Source organism: Apodemus sylvaticus, chromosome 5 (assembly GCF_947179515.1).
Source record: "Apodemus sylvaticus chromosome 5, mApoSyl1.1, whole genome shotgun sequence".
NCBI lineage: Eukaryota > Metazoa > Chordata > Mammalia > Rodentia > Muridae > Apodemus > Apodemus sylvaticus.
The window spans coordinates 93,361,519-93,382,926 of record NC_067476.1 but is presented as its reverse complement, the minus strand read 5'-3'; the positions used below and the strand labels follow the sequence as shown (position 1 = coordinate 93,382,926).

Below are 21,408 nucleotides of genomic sequence, written 5' to 3'. Positions count from 1 at the left end.
CCGATCAGGAAAACAGAAACTAAACAGGGAGACAGTGAAACTAATTGAAGCTTTGGACCAATTGGAGTTAACAGATGTATATATATATATATATATATATATATATATATATATATATATATATATATATATATATATATGTAACTTTTCATCCCAAAACAAAAGAATATACCTTTTTCTCAGCACTTCATGGTACCTTCTCCAAAATAGATCATATAATTGGTCACAAGACAGACCTCAACAAATATAAGAAGACTGAAATAATCCCATGCCTCCTATCAGATCACTATGGAGTAAAAGTGGTCTTTAATAACAGTAAAAACAACAGAAAGCCCACATACACATGGAAACTGAACAATACTCTACTCAATGATACCTTGGGCAAGGAAGAAATAAAGAAAGAAATCAAAGATTTCTTAGAATTTAATGAAAATGAAGGCATAACATACACAAATCTATGGGACACAATGAAAGCAGTGCTAAGAGGAAAACTCATAGCTTTGAGTGCCTCCAAAAAGAAATTTGAGAGAGCATACACTAGAAGATTAACGGAACAACTGAAAGCTCTGGAACAAGAAGAAGCTAATTCACCCAGGAGGAGAAGAAGACAGGAAATCATCAAACTCAGGGCTGAAATCAATCAAGTATAAACCAAGAGAACTATACAAAGAATCAACAAAACCAAAAGCTGGTTCTTTGAAAAAAATCAACAAGATAGATAAACCCTTAGCCAGACTAACCAAAGGGCACAGAGAATGTATCCAACTTAACAAAACTAGAAATGAAAACAGAGATATTACAACAGAAACCGAGGAAATTCAAAAAAATCATCAGATCCTACTACAAAAACCTGTACTCAACACAACTGGAGAATCTGGAGGAAATGGACATTTTCGTAGACAGATGCCAATTACCAAAATTAAACCAGGATCAAATAGACCATCTAAACAGATCCATAAACACTAAAGAAATAGAAGGGGTCATAGATAGGCTTCTGACCAAAAAAAGCACAGGACCAGATGGTTTCAGTGCAGAATTCTATCAGACCTTCAAAAAAGTCTTAACACCAATATTCTTCAAACTTTTCCACCAAATAGAAACAGAAGGAACACTACCCAACTCCTTCTTCAAAGCCACTATTACTCTGATACCAAAACCATACAAAGATCCAAATGAGAAAGAGAATTTCAGGCCAATTTCTCTTATGAATTGAATAAGGGATTCAAAAATACTAAATAAAATTCTTGCCCACCGAATCCAAGAACACATCAAAACGATCATCCACCATGATCAAGTAAAGTAGGCTTCATCCCAGGGATGCAGGGATGGTTCAATATAAGGAAATCCATAAATGCTATCCACTACATAAACAAACTCAAAGAAAAAAACCACATGATCATTTCATTAGATGCTGAAAAAGCATTTGACAAAATTCAGCATCCTTTCATGCTAAAAGTCTTAGAAAGGACAGGAATTCAAGGCGCATATCTAAACATAGTAAAAGTAATATACAGCAAACCGGTAGCCAACATCAAACTAAATGGAGAGAAATTTGAAGCAATCCCACTAAAATCAGGGACTAGACAAGGCTGCCCTCTCTCTCCATATCTTTTCAATATAGTTCTTGAAGTCCTAGCTAGAGCAATTAGACAACATAAGGAAGTCAAAGTGATGCAAATTGGAAAGGAAGAAGTCAAACTATCACTATTTGCAGATGATATGATAGTATACTTAAGTGACCCTAAAAAATCTACTAGAGAACTCCTACAACTGATAAACAATTTCAGCAAAGTGGCTGGCTACAAATCAATGCAAGCAAATCAGTAGCCTTTATATGTTCAAAAAATAAGCAGACTGAGAAAGAAATTAGGGAAATGACTCCCTTCACAATAGCTACAAACAGCATAAAGTATCTTGGGGTGACTCTAACCAAACAAGTGAAAGACCTATATGACAAGAACTTCAGATCTCTGAAGAAGGAAATCAAAGAAGATCTCAGAAAATGGAAAAATCTTCCATGCTTGTGGAATGGCAGGATTAATATAGTTAAAATGGCCATCTTGCCAAAGGCAATCTACAGATTCAATGCTATCCCCATAAAAATCCCAACCCAGTTCTTCATAGAGTTAGAAAGAGCAATTCTCAAATTCATCTGGAATAACAAAAAACCCAGGATAGCTAAAACTATTCTCACCAGGAAAAGAACTTCAGGGGTATTCAGTATCCCAGACTTTAAACTTTACTACAGAGCAATAGTGATTAAAAACTGCATGGTATTGGTACAATATCAGGCAAGCAGATCAATGGAATAGGAATGAAGACCCAGAAATGAACCAACACACCTATGGTCACTTGATCTTCTACAAAGGAGCTGAAAGCATCCAGTGGAAAAAAGATAGTCTTTTCAACAAATGGTGCTGGTTCAATTGGAGGTCAGCATGCAGAAGTCGGGAATTGATCCATTCTTATCTCCTTGTACTAAGCTCAACTCCAAATGGATCAAGGACCTCCACATAAAACCTGACACAGTGAAACTAATCGAAAGAAACTGGGGAAGACCCTGGAGGACATGGGCACAGGGGAAAAGTTCCTGAATAGAACACCAAGAGCTTATGCTCTAAGATCAAGAATTGACAAATGGGACCTCATAAAACTACAAAGTTTCTGTAAGGCAAAGGACATTGTCAAAAGGACAAACGTCAACCAACAGATTGGGAAAGAATCTTCACCAACCCTAAATCTGACAGAGGGCTAATATCTAATATATACAAAGAACTCAAGAAAGTAGAACCCAGAGAACCAAATAACACCATTAAAAAGTGGGGTACAGAGCTAAACAAAGCATTTCACATGAAGAACTTTGGAGAGCTGAGAAACACCTTAAGAAATGTTCAACACTGTTAATCATTAGGGAAATGCAAATCAAAACAACCCTGAGATTTCACCTCACGCCAGTCAGAATGGCTAAGGTCAAAAACTCAGGAGACAGCAGATGTTGGCTAGGATGTGGAGAAAGAGGAACAGTCCTGCACTGCTGGTGGGATTGCAAAATGGTGCAACCACTTTGGAAATCAGTCTAGCGGTTCCTCAGAAAACTGGTCATGACACTTCCTGAGGACCCTGTTATACCACTCCTGTGCATATATCTAGAGGATTCTTCAGCATGCAATAAGGACACATGCTCCACTATGTTCATAGCAGCCATATTTGCATTAGCCAGAAGCTGGAAAGAACCCAGGTGTCCCTCAACGGAGGAATGGATACAAAAAATGTGGTATATTTACACAATGGAGTACTATTCAGCCATTAGAAACAATGAATTCATGAAATTCTTAGACAAATGGATGGAGCTGGAGAACATCATACTAAGTGAGGTAACCCAGTCTCAAAAGATCAGTCATGGTATGCACTCACTGATAAGTGGATATTAGCCTAGAAACTTTGAATACCCAGGACATAATCCACAAATTAAATGATGTCCAAAAAGAATGGAGGAGTGGCCCCTGGTTCTGGAAAGACTCAGTGCAAGAGTATAGGGGAATTCCAGAACAGGGAAGTGGGAAGGGGTAGATGGAGGAACAGGGGGAGGGAAGAGGGCTTATGGGACTTGCGGGGAGTGGGGACCCAGAAAAGGGGAAATCATTTGAAATGTAAATAAAAAATATACCATTAAAAACAGATGCAAAAAAAAACCTTACTTTGTTTCACTGCTTAATTTACACTACTTTCAGAATGTATTAAGTAGGCTCTGCTCCTGTTTATTTTATTTTTTGAAAAGCCTGTTCTTTTATTGAAAATGAAGTAAAACATTTTACGATAAAATTGAAGATTTACATGGAAAATAATTCTGATAAAATAGAAGAGATATAGTGAAAAACATGTTAAAATGGACAATTTTCATGGAAATTAAAGAGTAAAATGGTTGACATAAAAAACATTGCTAAATACCCAGCAAAACTCTCAATCACCATAGATGGAGAAACCAAGATATTCCAAGATAAAGCCAATTTACAAAATATCTTTCCACAAATCCACCCCTCAAAAGATAATAGACAGAAAATGCCAACAAAAGGAGGGAAACTATACCATAGAAAAATAAGAGAGTAATCTTCTTCCAACAAACCCAAAAGAAGATAATCACATAAACATAAAAATAACATCAAAAATAACAGGAAACAACTATCAATATTCCTTAATATCTTAGTATCAATGGACTCAATTCCCTAATAAAAAGATATTTGTTATGTAAATCTTCAATTTTATCAGAAAATGTTTGTAATTCTTCTTTCAATTAATTTGGTAATGTTTGTTTATTTCTACCATTTTATCTCCATTATTTTTCATGATAATCTTTAATTTTAATATGTTTTTCTATGTATTTCTTGTATTTTATCAGAAATGTTTTACATGCAAATCTCTGATTTTTATCACAAAATGCTTTTAATTCTACCTTCAATTAATTGAAAGTTTTTTGTCTACCATTTTATCTGTATAATTTTCCAGGAAATTGTCAATTTTAATGTGTTTTTCTATGTATTTCTTGAATTTTATCGGAAAAATTTTCTATGTAAATCTTCAACTTTACCTGAAAATATTTATAATTCTAATTTCAATCAACTTAGAATTATTTTTGTGGCTACCATTTTATCTGTACAATTTTCCATGATAATCTTTAATTTTAACATGATTTTCTATATATTTCTTCAATTTTATCAGAAATATTTTCCATGTAAATCTTCAACTTTATCAGAAAATGCTTATAATTCCACTTTCAGTCAACTTAGGAATACTTTTATGCCTACCATTATTATATCTATACAAAATTTTCAATGATAATCTTCAATTTTAACATGTTTTTCTACATTTTTCTACAATTTTATCAGAAATATTTTCTACATAAATCTTCAATTCTATCATAAAGAGAAGTTTTCTTAATGAAGGCTAAAAATTACACCTCATGTGGATAGAAGGAAAAATATTTTAAAATAATTAGGGATTATGCTCATTTAAGAAATCAGTAGTGGTTGTATATTCGTCCTCAAGATCCAGGACTTTCAAACCCTGGGCAGTTGTCTAGATTTCTAGTACAAGGCATGATTTCCCTCTTGTTGAGTGCAGTTTAACTCCAATTAGGGAGCTATTGGTTAATACTCAGTTATGTGCAGCACTACTGTGTTAGGATTATTATATAATGCTGGGTTTTGTGGCTCAAATAGTAGTACTATTGGTTACGTCCATTATTTGGAAGCTTACATAGTTTTTGTCCTCCTTGTACAATTAGAACTAGTCTTCATGGAGGAGATTTTCAGATCAGTTTCAGATTTGGTTTTGTGTCTGATGTGCATGATGACTTCAGCAATAGGGTGAAGACCTTCCAATTTTATTTGTGTGTGTGTGTGTGTGTGTGTGTGTGTATGTGTGCGCGCGCGCGCGCATGTGTGTGTGTGTGTGTGTGTGTGTGTAACAACCAAGTGTAAAAATATTATTGTTCTATTCTTTTCTGTTCTGTTAGGTATTATTAACTTACAATAGTTTGGGAGTCTCCTGTACAACCTTGACCACCAACTCAAAAGAGGACTTTTTATAGCTGGTGTTGGGATTTTTATTAAACTATCTATGGCTCTTGTCAGAGACTTAAATTATTTTAAATGTCTTCTGGCTTTCACATTTCCTATTGTATTGTCATTATTTTCATAGTTGATCCTGTGAAGGAATTAATTTAATTTTCTGGCTATATTAAATATATCCATTTTATCTTTTATGTTTTTATGTTTGTGTGGCTTTATTGGGAATGTATATGTTTGTTTGTGTGTGTGTGTGTGTGTGTGTGTGTGTGTGTGTGTGTGCGTGCATGTTTGAGCTTGTGTTCTTCCCCAAGAACATACCAGTGAGAGAGTCATTGGTGGCTATAAGTTGATAGGTTGATATCAGGAAGCGTTCTCAATTGGTTTCCTTCTTAGACATTGAGACAGGATAATTCACCTGAACCCTGAATTTCACCTATTGGGATAGTCAAGCTAGCCACCATATCCCAAGTATCTCTTGTCTTCACCTTCTAGATAATGGGATTATAGATTAAGTCTCTCACCATTTGTATAAATCATGGGGAAAGAACTCTTGTCCTCACACTTATGAAGCTAGATAATTATCCAATCTTATCCCTACTGTGTCTTTAGACTTCAGAAACATAACAGTTTTCTTAGTATCTACCTATTGCTTTTACAGATATCTTTAAATATGTGAGTGTGCTTCTTTCTTCAGTTTTTGAGGTAATCCTTGCATTTTGTCTTTCTTCAGTTCTAATGTTCATTTAAACAGAGAACACTATATTTCATATTATAATTAACTATCCTTATAATATAGATCTTTTATATCTCTATAGAATAACTTGCATTTTAAAGCTTATTTTCAAGTCTATTCTTTGCTTTGCTACAGGCTTGAAAATTCATATTTCATTTTTTCCTTAATTTTATAATAACATTAGATTTTTTTCAATTTTCAGTTGAAATTTCTCATGTTTTGAAATCAACTTTAAGGTTTTCTGTCTTTAAAACAATATGGGAAAATTATTCTTTTGTTTTTTTTTTACACTATTAATTCTCTCTTTTTACCTTTATTTTTTAACCTTTATTTTTTAATGTTATTTTTCTATGTTTTCTTTATTTACATTTCAAATGTTAATCCCTTTCCTGATTTTCCCTCTGAAATCCCCTGTCATGTCCCCTAATCTCCTGCTCACTAACTCACCCACTCAGGCTTCCCTGTCCTGGCATTCCCCTGTACTGGGGCATCCAGCCTTCTCAGGACCAAGGGTCTCTCCTCCTTTTGATGTCTACCAAGGCCATCCTCTGCTACATATGCCACTGGATCAATGGGTCCCTCCATGTGTAATCTTTGGTTGTGGTTTAATTCCTGGGAGCTCTGCAGTTACCGATTGGTTCATATTACTGCTCCTCCTATGGATCGACAAACCCCTTTAGATGCTTCTGTCCTTTACTGTGAAATTAATCACATATTTAGAGAAATAGGATATGTATATTGATATAATTTTTGAAAGAAATGTCATTATTTATAGAAATAAAATATATATTATAGAGATACAATTATGAAAGAAATGGCATTATTCACAGAAATAGATTATATATGTATATATGTATAAACACATACACACTTATGAATGAAATGTCATTATTCACAGAAACAGAAAAACTATTCAAAAATTTATATAGATCACATAAGACTCTCAAAGCAATCTGAGAATGAACAATGCTGGAGGGTTTATCTACCAGATTTCAAGTTATATTACAGAGGAATAGTAATAAAAACAATGTGAAACTGGCAGAAAAAATACACATCTATAAATGGGACAAAATAAAAGACACAAATGTGAGTACATATAATTACAGCCACATCATGCATGATAAAAATTCCCAAAACACATATTTGAGAATATGGAACACCTTTAATGAATATTCCTGGTATATACATCTATGAAATTATGCATAACTGTTACACTCCACAAAAATCAACTCCAAGTGAATCAAAGATGTCAATGTTGACATGTTTAACTATTAGGAATGAAAACTGTTTTAGATTCTGTTTAATTAAAGTTGAAAGGATTATCATCAGTAAAAGATATAACAGCAAATTCTGTGAAAGATTTGGAGAATGGTAATCTTTATTGTTCTTGAGGGTATAAACAGGTACATAATCCATGGAAAATATTGTGTAGATTTCTTAAAAAATACAGAAATAGGGCTTGTATCTCTACAACTTTTGATCATGCTCCTAAAGGATTCTTTTGAGATGATTTTGCAATCATTTTTAATTTTTTTCTATTTAAAATAAACAAAAAATGGAGTCAGGCTATTTATTCATCTACTGGTGAATGAAAATTTAAAATTTGGCACATATACATTAAGAGAATTTACTATCAAAAGGAATAAAGTTATGAAATTTGTAGAAATATTAATGGAACTAGAAATATTATATTAAGAGAGGAAATTCAGTTTTGAAAAGGAAATTATCTCATTCCCTTTCATATGAGCATCATAGTTTTTAAGCTTTAGAATTATATTGGAATTATCATGCAGAGACTAGATTAGAAATGGACCTGTGGGGAAAAGACTCTTTAAGGGTGGAGAGAAATAGCATGCATCTAATATAGAAGTGTAAAAGGTAGAACTGAGAGTAGAATAATTTAAAATGGGAGGAAGGGCAGGGTTTACAGGATGAGGTGGGGAAGGAGGGAGAGTCTTTCAATCTAATAGTACTTTGATTTACTTGATTAACTTTATAAGTTCATCAAAAGTAAAATGAAAAAATAATACCTTGATAGATTGTAACTTTTGTGAGTGTTTAAAACTGTTTATAGAAATCTTTGGGCATTGATTGAAAATTTCAGTGCTATTTATTATGAGTTTTTAAATAGGAAGTTTTCTTAAGTTCTCAAAACAATACAGAGAATTGTCAATATAGTTGGTTCACCACTCTATCCAGACAGCAAAAATTTTGAAGACACTACATACCTCTAATTATCTCTTTCAAGAGATAATTATCATCACTACTCTTATTCAACTTTGTACCATGTATAAAAGAATATCCTAGTCCAGAGTATATAACTCATTATTACAATAGTGACAAATCTGTCATGGGTGAAATTATTCTTTGTAATTGTTTATATTCTTTATAAGTAAGGCAGAATTCATATTTGTTTCTTTAACCCTGATCAAAATACCATGTCTGGGAAACTTTTAGGTCTTACTGTTGAAGCAACTGCTCCTATAAATGGGCATGATGTACCTGTCATATTGCTTTTTAAATAATTATGTTTTTGTTATGTAGAATAATATATACTTTTAGCTTATATCAGCAAATATAACTTGGCAATGAACAATTGTGAAACCCAGATGCATAGCTAGTATAATACTAAGAAGAAATGAATGTGATTGACCAGTGATAATTGGTCATGATATGATTCATATGATAAAGATCATATCCCCTCCTTCAGGACTCATGGACCATATAGAACAGTGGGATGAGAGAGGAATGTAAAAAATGATAAAGTGTAGAGGTATGTGAATGACAGGACTGTTACATTAGAAAACAAAACAACTACAACTCTTTTAATAAGTTTCCCACTAGACTGGGCCTATCAGTACTCTGTCATGGAAGGAGGCTCTTCTTGTAGTGGTCATTGCTTTCTGACCTGAAGATTTATAGCTTGACAAAAAAAATGCTCATTCACCTGAAAACAATCTAATAAAACCCATTGGGTCATAAGAGAAGTCACAAAAGCAGAAATGACACAAGTTGCAAAAATGAATGAGATTAGGAGGGGAGTTAGTTTGACAAGAGATCCTAGTAGGAGCTGAATACAATTAAATACACATGTATTAAGAAGAAAATTCATTAATACATGTATGTAATATATACCAATATAACATTAAAATAACATAAGCAAGGTGATAGAAAGCCTTAAGGATGTTTCTCAGAAAACTAGCAAATGAAACTCATTCAATTTGGCACTCACTTCTCTGGTTATATTTGGTATATACATATACAATATCATTTAGATTCCCATGTTATGGCAATTTAATCATAGTATACATGATGTGAAAACATTTGTAAGTGTATATTGAGTAGTGAATAGAGAAAGTATTTATTGGAGCTAGAGAGATAACTCAGTGGTTAAGAGCATTTGTTCTTATTGGAAACATAGGATACATTTCTAGTACCTATTATGGGGCTTGCATGTATCCTGCTTGATATGGTATTTACTAATAAATGCATCTATATAGTTTAAGGCTATTGACCTGTTTGTTGGAGCAGACTCTCAACTACAGTCTAATGTAACTTGACCTTCCTGCAACTGTGCTCCCACCTTATACCTATATCTATTTACCTCCCTGCTTCATTCACACCCATGCTTCTGTCCTCTCTTGCCTGGTTGATCTGGTCTTGCTCCAGCACAGCTGCAAGCTCTTGAATATCCCAAAAGGCACATTTCAGTCTGAATGAATGAGTAGCAGGACAAGGTTTGCTACACCTCTTTAGGTAGTTGTTTTTTCTGGATGAGGGCTATTAAACTCCCCCATGGCAGTAAGCATTTTATGACAGAGAATCATCTTTTGGGCAGGTGAGGAAAGACAAGCATATACATTTATAAAGCTGGTAATGAGCTAGTGAAAGAAAACATCAAGTATTCTGCCTGCATCAAGCTCTCTGCCAGCACAGAAATAAACAATTCTAAATACAGGGACACACATTTATACAATGTGGGGAAAGGTAACACATTATAGCTTATAACCATCCATAACTCCAGTTCCAGAGGATCTGATACCCTTTCTGGCATCCACAGTCACGGCATGCATGCAACAAATAAGATAGACAAAAACACTGGCAAAAATATATATATAAAATAAAAATAAGTTATTCTTTAAAAATATTTGATTTCTATGAATGGGATTCTTTTTACCTATTTTACAGCTTGAGGAGATTATATTAACTTAAAAAATCAGACATACAAAGAAAAACATAGTTATATAAGGATGTATACTATTTGAGTATATGAAACACATGCTAAGTAACATATTTTCAGGCCGTTCAGGACATTTTCCTAAAATGCAGGAACTGATCACTCAGTTTCCTCATCGCCACCTTCATGTCTTTGTTCCTCAGTGTGTAAATGGCAGGGTTCAGGATGGGTGTAATCATGAAGTCCAGAATGGCCAGGAACTTATCCACTGGCACAGTAGGAAATGGCCACATGTACACAAAGATGCATGGTCCAAAGAATAAAACTACCACAGAGATGTGAGCAGAGAGAGTAGAGAGGGCTTTGGACAAATCTCCTGATGAATGTTTCCTTACAGTCAACAGGATAACAATGTAGGAGATTATCAATAATAAGAAGGTGCCAATAGAAATGATGCCACTGTTGGCAGCAACCATGAACTCCATTCTGTAGTTGTCTAAGCAGGCTAGTTTGATGAACCGAGGAAGATCACAGTAAAAACTATCTATCTTATTAGGACCACAAAAACTCAAATTAACAACAAAGCTTAATTGGGCCACTGAATGTAAAAATCCAATAATCCAAGCCCCAGATAGAAGAATCAGGCACATCCGTGGGCTCATGATGGTTAAATAGTGGAGGGGTTTGCATATGGCCACATATCTGTCCCAGGCCATGGCTACCAGCAACACCATCTCAGATGCCCCTAGGACATGAAGGACAAATATCTGGAAGACACAACCTTGGAATGAGATGGTATTGTGTCCAGAGGACAGGTCAGAAATCATCTTGGGTACAGTTAATGTAGAAAAACATAAGTCAATAAATGAGAGATTCCCCAAAAGAAAGTACATGGGTAAATGTAAATGTGGGTTAACAGCTACTATAAACACAACAAGGGTGTTTCCAAGAACAATGGCTACATAAAATACCATAGAGAAGGCAAGAAAGAAATGTTGAATTTTTCTAGATGTCGAAAGTCCCAGAAACACAAATTCAGATACCTCCGTGTTATTTATTTCATTCATTAACCTCGGTTATAATTCCTGTAATAGACAGCAAAATTAAAAATTGTAAAGGATTATATCACAATGTTCTAAAGAAGTAGGTGCCTAAAATAATGGAAAATGTTTATCCTCATTTAGCAAAGCCCTTGTAAGCATATGAATTTGCCCTTTAATTTAACAAGTGTTCAATAACTAAGCAGATAATATGGAGAACTGTATGTACAAGTTAATTTGTGTCAGGTACAATGCCATATGCAGTAAACACAGACTATTCATTCACAGTTCCATCTAGAAGTAAGTGAGATATTAAACATCCAATTACTTTATGTGGATCATTATATGTTAGTTCTGTGAACAGGAACCTTATATGGTAGTTGTGTGGATAGAAACTGGGTACTGGGTGATACATGAACTTATAGCTATAGCACATACCACTTTCGGATATGTTTACACTAAGATCTATAGAATGAATAATGTTAAGTAAAAACTATTTATAGGGAGAAAATTATATAGAAATATGCAGAATAAAATAACTAAAACCCAGCAACAAATAGGTGGTCAGCAAGTTTCTGATTCACATAAAGTTTTATATAAATGCTAAGAATATATATGCATGCTAAGAATTTAGTCAATGCTGGGCAGTGGTGGCACATGCCTTTAATCCCTGCACTTGGGAGGCAGAGGCAGGCAGATTTCTGAGTTTGAGGTCAGTCTGGTCTACAGAGTGAGATCCAGGACAGCCAGCGCTACACAGAGAAACCCTGTCTCAAATAAATAAATAAATAAATAAATAAACAAACAAACAAATGATTGGTAGTTATAATATAAAGAAAACAATGGGGGGGATATAAGAGAAGAAAATAACACAGATCATTTTTAAGTTTAATCAGGGATTGTGCAAAATAGACCTAAAAATTTCTCACTCATTTCTTCCTTAGAAAATATACTCTGTTAATTTGTTATTCTGCTCACTTCAGAAAACTTCACATTACAAACACAGCTCAGTATGTGCTTCTCCTGGTTTTAATTCACTTTAAAGGAAGCACGTACTAGAAACAGTAGTGGTAGAAACTGTGGATGAAGTAATTTGATTCCAGGTTTAAATCTCACTGTGTTTACCTATGGTTTCAACTATATGACCTTCTACTGGAATCTAGAGTTGTTATCTCAATGTGTATTTCTCTTAAAGTTTGCTTATATTATTGAGTGTTTACACATGGTTCACTTTTTTTCCAATAAAGATAAAGTGGTTTTAAAACTAAATAGAAAGCATATTACTATTCAATTTTTGGCATCATTAACCATATTTGTTTCATTAATGATATTAATTCAAGAATAATTAAAATGTTGTTAATGAAAATTTACATATTATTCATTCATGTTTTGAGTAAAGATTAGAAACATAGATCATATGATATTTCCAACTGTGTATTTTTATAATTTTAGAAAACTAATTTTGAATTTTTAATTATTTGTGATATCCTTTCAATTGAGAAAGTCATTATAAATTGATGTTATTATTAAAGCTACCCATTTAAAACTTTCACTTTCTATATCTGTTAAAAATTATAAAGAGATCATGTAATGTGTTCTTAGAGATTATTGTCAAAAGATTCTACCCATATGCTTTTAGAAGTATTTGGAAAATGATTTTTTCAGTGCTTTCTTCTTAAAAAATATGATTATATTCTCATATGCAATGGATAGTTCATATCTCTAAAACTTTTACTAATATAAAATAAAACAGAGGAATATGTATTAATGTCAACATATCTCTTTACACATCTCTTCAAAGTAAAATATTACTTAATCAAATATAAGAAATTTATACAATGCATTTGGGTTTTTAAAAATATAACAATCTCCAACATGTTTCTGTGACCTACCAAAAAAGCTTTTGATGCCATATAAAAACCCATCCTTCTGTGAACAATAGATGTTTTATAATAATCTAGTATTCACTGGTCTATAAAGTTCAAATTACTTTTTCCATGTAACTGTCTATGGAGGATTTAAGACATTGAAGTATAGTTAACACATCTAAATGTTTACTTCTGTAAGGAACATTTGTGTTCTAGAAGCATTCTTGCTAAAGTTAAACATGTTCACATTTATTCTGCCATCCTACAAATTTTCTTTCAGCAAGTATATGACTAAGAATTTCTAAAGAGTAAAATTGGGTTACTATCTTGTTTTGTGAGACATATAAGACAAGGCCTGTAATAGAAATTGAAACACTCTGAAAAAATCTCTGGGTTAATATGACAGACTAAGCAGATCCTTCTGACCCAATATGGTTTATAAATGCAGAAAAAAGCTTATTTATTCAATACATTTATTAATATCCTTAATACATAGTCCAAAAATCACATAGTAATGTATTTTCCTTTCTAAGGGCCATAAAACACAATCTTTCAGTTTCCATTATGAAAGTATGCATTTAAAAGATATTTACTAAGCAACAGTGAATGGACCAAGAGAGAAATTCCATACCATTCCGACCCTCTTGAAGCCCATTGTCTTCTCTTTTGTCTTACTTACCTGATCAAAAAAATTAAGAAGGAAAAATATGTTAGTAAACACTATATCACTTTTAAATTTTTCCTTGTTAATTCCTGTGAGTATTTTTGGAACATTGAAGTTAGTACACCACAGCCCAAAATCCAGGTCTCAGTGACCACTTGATACTGGAGTCCTAAAAGTCCTTAGCCCATTCATCATGGGAATTCTGCATTGGATTCCCATGGTAGGAAGGGTGAGCAAATACTAAAAATTTAATTAAAGAATAAAGTTAAAGAGTAAAGAACCATTCATGAATTAAATCACAACCAGTATTTTTTAAAGGAGCATCAATATTCCCAGGAAGTAGACGGTCTTTTAAGTTATTTCTTTAGCTAATATCAAAAAGCAAGTTACAGCTATTAGAGTATCAGCATGCACGCTGTAGCTATTAGCATATCAAGTAGATAGTTTGTGTCACTGTTATTTATATCACACAAATAGAATAAAAATTAAAATATATTTTACATTCATGATCGGTATTAAATATATATTATGGTATTTATGATGAGATTGCAAAGTGAATGAACTATATTCATTTGACTTAATAGATTAGAATTTCTACAACTTGATTTGCTGAGATCTATAGAAGAATATTAGACCTTATCTGCCAATAGATTTCTGCTCTGCTTCCAGACATACTAAGGGCCTATAATCTTGGTCAGAAAATAACTAAAGGATTTTCTCTTTCCATACAGGAATTGTAAAGAAAAATAACTTTCAAGTTTACTTTTTCTTTAAAGTAAAAAGTAAAGTTTCAAGTTTACTTTCAAGAAATATGCTATCACGTAATTCCAGAAGTTAATATTTTTTCAATAATATCTTAAATTATTTGCAAATTTTGCACAATGTACCAATATCATACTTGCTTCCACACTGAGTCTCCCACATCCACCCTCCCACCATTAAGCCCTGCCCTTCCTCCACTAAAAAAGAAAAAAAAATATATCCAGTTTAATTTGTACTCATTGGAACTTTGTCAATTCCCAGTGGTCACAACTTAAAGAAAACTGAGTCCTTTCTCATCTCCCCATCTTCATCACACTTCTGATAGGTGTTGTAATACAGCATTTTACTGTGTAGTTCTTGCTTTCCTGGAACTCACTCAGTAGGTCATCACTATTCCTATCACAATTTTAAAGATTCTCTTCAATGACTTTCTGAGGCCATGTTGAGGTCATCTGCGGTCATTTTGGAGTCCCAAGTTCATGTTGTCATAGGAGGCATTGTGCAATTTTGGGAGGCAGGTTTAGCAGTTGCAAAAACTCATGTTGATATCCATGATTAGGGCTGCCATAGAGACCATGTTAATATTGGTAGCGTTTCCTGCAACTAGAAGTCATGTTGGTGTCTAATCAGTGCTTGTTGGGGCCCGCGTTGATCTTTGAGGTTGATACTGCTACCAGAGGCCTTGATGGGGCCCATCTGGGACCATATTGAGGTCCCTCTTCCATGGTTCTCTTGAAGGCCATGTGGGTGTCCATGATTCATGCTGCTACCGTAGACACATGTTGATGTCTGTGGTCTGTGATGGATCCAGAGACCTTTTGAAAGTCTGTGGTCAGTACAACCATAGCAATCCTATGGAATTACATGATCTTGGGATGATGTTGCCTGATATAGGCAGGGAAACTTCCACTGGATTGTCTTGATGACCCTAGACTCATGGTTGAATATGAAAGACATTGGAAGTTTCTACAATGCCACCGCCAAAGAAATTAGTATTTTTAAATCAATCATACCAATTTCTTTAAATAAAAAAGTAATTTTCTATTTTCAGACCATGTTGTATTTATAGACTTAATAATATATGAACAGTTAAAGGAAGAATAAATCAGTTTTAGATACAGCAAAGTGGGATACATGAAGAATTGTGGAACAAAAATAGAATTGAGAAAACTTTGTAATTATTTTGAATTTATGATAAATATTCTTCTGTGCAAAATAAAGCAATTCTTACAGTGTCAGAAGATCATCTATGCCTGTAATATTAGGTCCAGATACACAAAGACAATGAACTACCTGAAAGAACAATGCCTTGTCACTAGTCTTTGCTCTGAATCCTAGACATGTCTAAACTTATTAATCTCTCATTAGGGTTTTCAATTCATTTCAGAAACTTGCTGTATTTCCATCATATCCTAATAGGTTTTCAGAGATTTTTCTCACATTTATCTGATTTTCAGAATTGCCTAGCTCTTAACCAAAAATACTTGTTTTGAAAATAATTCCAAGTTTTACATTACATATAGTGATGTATTACATACCAACATTCCTGTACATATCTATAGTGTAAGTTGAACATATTTGCAAAATAACACTTTCCCTCTTCATTCTCTTCCATCTTTGCTAACTCCCCTTGTTCCCTAGGCAGTTGTTACTTATGCTTTTATGATATGCATACATGCTTACCATAACATACATAAATATGTTTTTGAAATTACATGTTTATTTAAAACCCAAGAATATATAAGAGAAAATAGTTATCTCAGAGAGTGGCTTAATCCTGTTCATATGATTATATATCGATATATTTATTTTCCTACAAATAGTCCAACTTTGCTCTTCTTTTTCACTGAAAACATTCCATTTTGTATTTACTTTATATAATCTTTGTGAATAGATACCTAGGTTGGTTTATTACCATAGCCATGGTAAATAGTGGTGGAATAAACATTGTGTGTGTGTGTGCGTGCGTGTGTGTATATATATATGTATTCATATATGTATATGAATATATCTGTTGTAAGTTTGCTTGGAATTTTGTGGATAAATAGTCAATGGCAATATGGTTGACTTATATAGTAGATTTTTTAACAGTTTCATTTAATTACTTATTTATTGAATGATTGATTGATTTACATTTATTCAAAAATTCCTATACAGATTTCCATGGTGGATAGCTGACATTCCTATTAGTAGTATGTAAGGGTTCCCTTTTAGCCATCATGCATCCTAGCACTTTTTGTAGTTTATTTTTTCTTTTTTATTATATATTTTCTTTATTAACATTTCAAATATCCCCTTTCCTCATTTCCCCTTCAAAAACGTCCTATCCCTTCCATGCCTCCCATGCTCACCGAAACACCACTCCCATTTCCCTGTCCTGGCATTCCCCTATACTGGGACATTGAACATTCACAGAACAAAGAGCCTCTCTTTTCATTGATGTCCAACAAGGCCATCCTCTACTACATATGTGGCTGGAGCCATGGATCCCTCCATGTGTACTCTTCAGTTGGTGGTTTAGTCCCTGGGAGCTCTGGGGTTACTGGTTGGTTCATAATGTTGTTCTTCCTATGGAGCTGCAAACCCCTTCAGGTCCTTGGGTCATTTCTCTAGCTCTTCCATTGTGGACCCTGACCTTAGTCCAATGATTGGCTGAGGACATCCCCTTCTGTATTTCTCAGGCACTTGCAGGGCCTCTTACAAGACAGCTATTTCAGGCTCCTCTCAGCAAGCACTTGTTGGCATCAACAATAGTGTCTAGGTCCGGTGTCTGTATATGGGATGGAAGAAGTCCTTGGTCTCTTGTGAAGGCTTTGCACCCTAGTATAGAGAAATGCCAAGGTGGGGATGCAGAAGTTTGTAGGTGGGGAAATACCCTCATAAAGCAGGGGGAAAGGGTTTGGGTTAAGTGGTTCCAGAGGAGGGGAAAGGGGATTACATTTAGAATGTAAATAAAGAAAATACATTTAAAAAAAAAGCTCAGGGCCATTTTAGTACAGAATTATATCAGACCTTCAAAGAAGACCTAATACCAATAAGCCTCAAACTGTTCTACAAAAGGAATGCTATCTAATTCATTCTATGAAGCCACAGTTATGCTGATATCTAAACCACATAAGGATACAACAAAAGAACTTCAGATCAATTTTGCATATGAATATCTATGCAGTATATTCAAAAAAGTCTTGCAAACCAAATACAAGAATATATCAAAACCATCAATCACCATCATCAAGTAGACTTCATCCCAAAGATGCAAAGAATATATGGAAATACATCAATGTAATATACTATATAAATGAACTCAAAGAAAAATGGACATGATCATCTCATTAGATGCTGAAAAAGCCTTTGGTAAAATATAACATCCCTACATGTTAAAAGTCTTGGAAAGATCAGGAATTGAAAGCGCATACATAAACAGAGCAAAAACAATATACAGCAAAACAACAACCAACATAAAATTAAATGGAAAGTAACTTGAAGCAATCCCATTAAAATCATGGACAAGACAAGGCTATACACTCTCCCCATTTATTCAATATAGTACTTGAAGTTCTAGCCAGTGCAATTGGAAGTCAAAGGGATACAAATTGGAAAGGAAGAAATTAAAATATCACTATTTGCAGATGATATGATATTAGACACAAACAACCCCCAAAATTCTACCAGAGAGCTCCTATACCTGAAAAACAACTTCAGCAAAGTGACTGGATATAAAATTAACTCAAGCAAATTAGTCACCTTTCTACAAAGGATGAATGGGCTGAAAAGAAATTAGGGAACCACACCCTTTACAATAATCACAAATAATATACAGTATCTTGGTGTAACTCTAACCGAGGAAAAGAAGGATCCATATGCCAAAAAATTCAAGACTTGGAAGAAAGAATTTGAAGACCTCAGAAAATGGAAACATCTCCCATGCTCATGGATTGGTAGGATTAACAGAGTAAAATGTATCATTTTACCAAAAGCAATGCAATCCCCATTAAAATTCCAACTCAATTCTTCACAGAGGTAGGAAGAGATATTCTCAGCTTCATCTGACATAACAAAAACCAAGGATAGAAAAAACAAATCTCAACAACAACAACAACAACAACAACAAAAAAACTTCTGGGGGAATCACCATCCCTAAACGTAAACTGTACTACCACGGAATAATGTTAAAAATTACATGGTACTTGTACAGAGACAGAAAGGTAGATCAATGGAATAGAACTGAAGAGTCAAAAATAGGAAATCCACACACCTGTGTCACATAATCTTTAACAAAAAAGCCAAAACCATACAGTGGGGAAAAAAAAGCATTTTCAACAAATGATACTGGTCTAACTGGAGGTCTGCATGTAGAAGAATGCAAATTGATCCTTTTTTTTTTCTTGTACAAAGTTCAAGTCAAAGTTGATCAAGTACCTCTACATAAAACTAGTTACAGTGAATCTAATAGAAATGAAAGTGGAAGAAAACCTTGAACATATGGCCACAGTGTAAAACTTCCTGAACAGAACACCAATGTCTCAGGCTCTAACATCAACAATTGACAAATGGGACCTCATGAAACTGAAAATCTTCTGTAAGGCAAAGGACACTACCAATAGGACAAAATGGCAACCTATATTTTGGGAAAATATCTTTACCTATCTTACATCTTTTAGAGAGCTAAAATCCAAAATATTCAAAAACGATAGACCCCAGAATATTAAATAAACCAATTCTGAAATGAGATACAGAGCTAAACAAAGAGTTCGCAACTAGGAATTTCAAATGGACAAAAAGCACTTATGGAATCGTTCAGCATCCTTAGTGATCAAGGAAATGTAAATCAATGTGAAGTTGAGATTCTACCTTATACCAATCAGAATGACTAATATCAAATACTCAGGTGACACCAGATGCTTGTGAGGATGTGGAAAAGGAGGAAAACTTCTCTATTGCTGGTGGGATTCCTAGCTGGTACAACCACTTTGGGAATCAATCTGGCAGTTCCTTAGAAAGCAGAAACAGTTCTACATGAAGACCCAGCTATACAACTACTGGGCATATACCAAAAAGAAGTTCTGACATATAGCAAGGATAAGTGCTCTACTACGTTCATTGTATTATGTTCACTACAGCCTTGTCTGTAATAGACAGAACCTGGAAACAACACAGATGTCTCTCAAAGGAAGAATGGATATCAAAAATGTAATATGTAGATTGAGCAGATTACATTTAGGGATATGTGTGTACATATGCACATACATATATATGCATATTTCAGGAAAGAGAACAAGAAAGGGGTTATGGAAGGCTTTGGAGGGAATGGGGAATGATGTAAATATATCATAATATCAAAATAAAAGAAAGTAAAAAGCTAAATATTTTCTGGTGGACTCTTTAGGGTGTATTGAGTCATGATAGTTGTAAATAAGGACACGAGTTTTTCCTGCCTATTTACGTTCTTCTTTTTTTTTTAAATTTTTTTATTCGATATAATTTATTTACATTTCAAATGATTTCCCCTTTTCTAGCCTCCCACTCCCCAAAAGTCCCGTAAGCCCCCTTCTCTTCCCCTGTCCTCCCACCCACCCCTTCCCACTTCCCCGTTCTGGTTTTGCCGAATACTGCTTCACTGAGTCTTTCCAGAACCAGGGGCCACTCCTCCTTTCTTCTTGTACCTCATTTGATGTGTGGATTATGTTTTGGGTATTCCAGTTTTCTAGGTTTCTTTATGTTCTTCTTGTGTCTTTAAATGTTACCAATGACTTAAAGCTATATATTATATAAGAATGAAGAAAGAAGCCACCCATGCCTTATTTCTGGTTTTAGAATACATTATAGGAAGCACTAATGTCCTTGCGCTTACAGATAAATAACAGTTGACCCAGGAATGTGAGACACAGACAGTTGTTCCTTCAAAGGAAGAGATCATTAGCCTGCTCTTTATGCATCAGGCTGGGAGCAGACATGGGTAATACCCTGGTGGTCTTTGCATTGTCCATGTGGCCAAAACCACACCAGCTCCTCCCCCAGACCATTATCATGAACATATTTTTCTCAGTCAATCTACAGAACCTATATGTGTGGAAGGTGTCATATGTCCTTCACAAGGAGTTTATAAGTAGTCATACTTGAATGTTATTCAGCTTATTTGTGCCCCAAGGAGACTTATGTATATTTTAGTAATATACATAATTGAGTGAATTGAGTAAAGTAAAAACTTATCACTAGGAAAGCTTGCATTAAATTGTGCTGTTATTAAATTTGCTGAAAATAAACTACTTCAGCTCAAATTCCTGAAATTTGAACCAGTACCTGCTACTTAGTCTGCTTAAATTGAACTGTCTTCTTGACTGTTACTTTGCTGGTAGTGATGCTCACAGAGAGACCTGCAATACATGTCTGAGTTTTCTTTTCTCTATTTAGTATGATATTGAGTGAAGATTTGCCATATGCAGTCTTTATTATGTTGAAACATGATCTTTCTATCCCTAGTTCCTTCAATGCTTTTCTACAGATGTAGGAATAGTTTATTTTCCTTCTTTTTTACTAAAGATTTTTTCATACATTGTATTCTACAAATTATTTCTCCTTTTTCATTTCAGATCCTCA

General features: G+C 34.1%; 1 protein-coding gene across 2 annotated transcripts; it reads right to left on the bottom strand.

The window, feature by feature from the left end:
- Positions 1 to 10,605: 10,605 nt before the first annotated feature.
- On the bottom strand, positions 10,606 to 19,881 carry LOC127684480 (olfactory receptor 4F15-like). 2 transcript variants are annotated; one of them, XM_052181400.1, is made up of 2 exons: positions 19,849 to 19,881; positions 10,606 to 11,520 (listed from the first exon to the last, which is right to left on the bottom strand). In XM_052181400.1, exons 1-2 carry the CDS (start codon positions 19,879 to 19,881, stop codon positions 10,606 to 10,608), a joined length of 948 nt encoding a protein of 315 aa, XP_052037360.1. The 2 variants fall into 2 exon arrangements, with proteins under 2 accessions (XP_052037360.1, XP_052037361.1); XM_052181401.1 differs by lacking the exon at positions 19,849 to 19,881 and having other exon boundaries at positions 10,606 to 11,544.
- Positions 19,882 to 21,408: the final 1,527 nt, after the last annotated feature.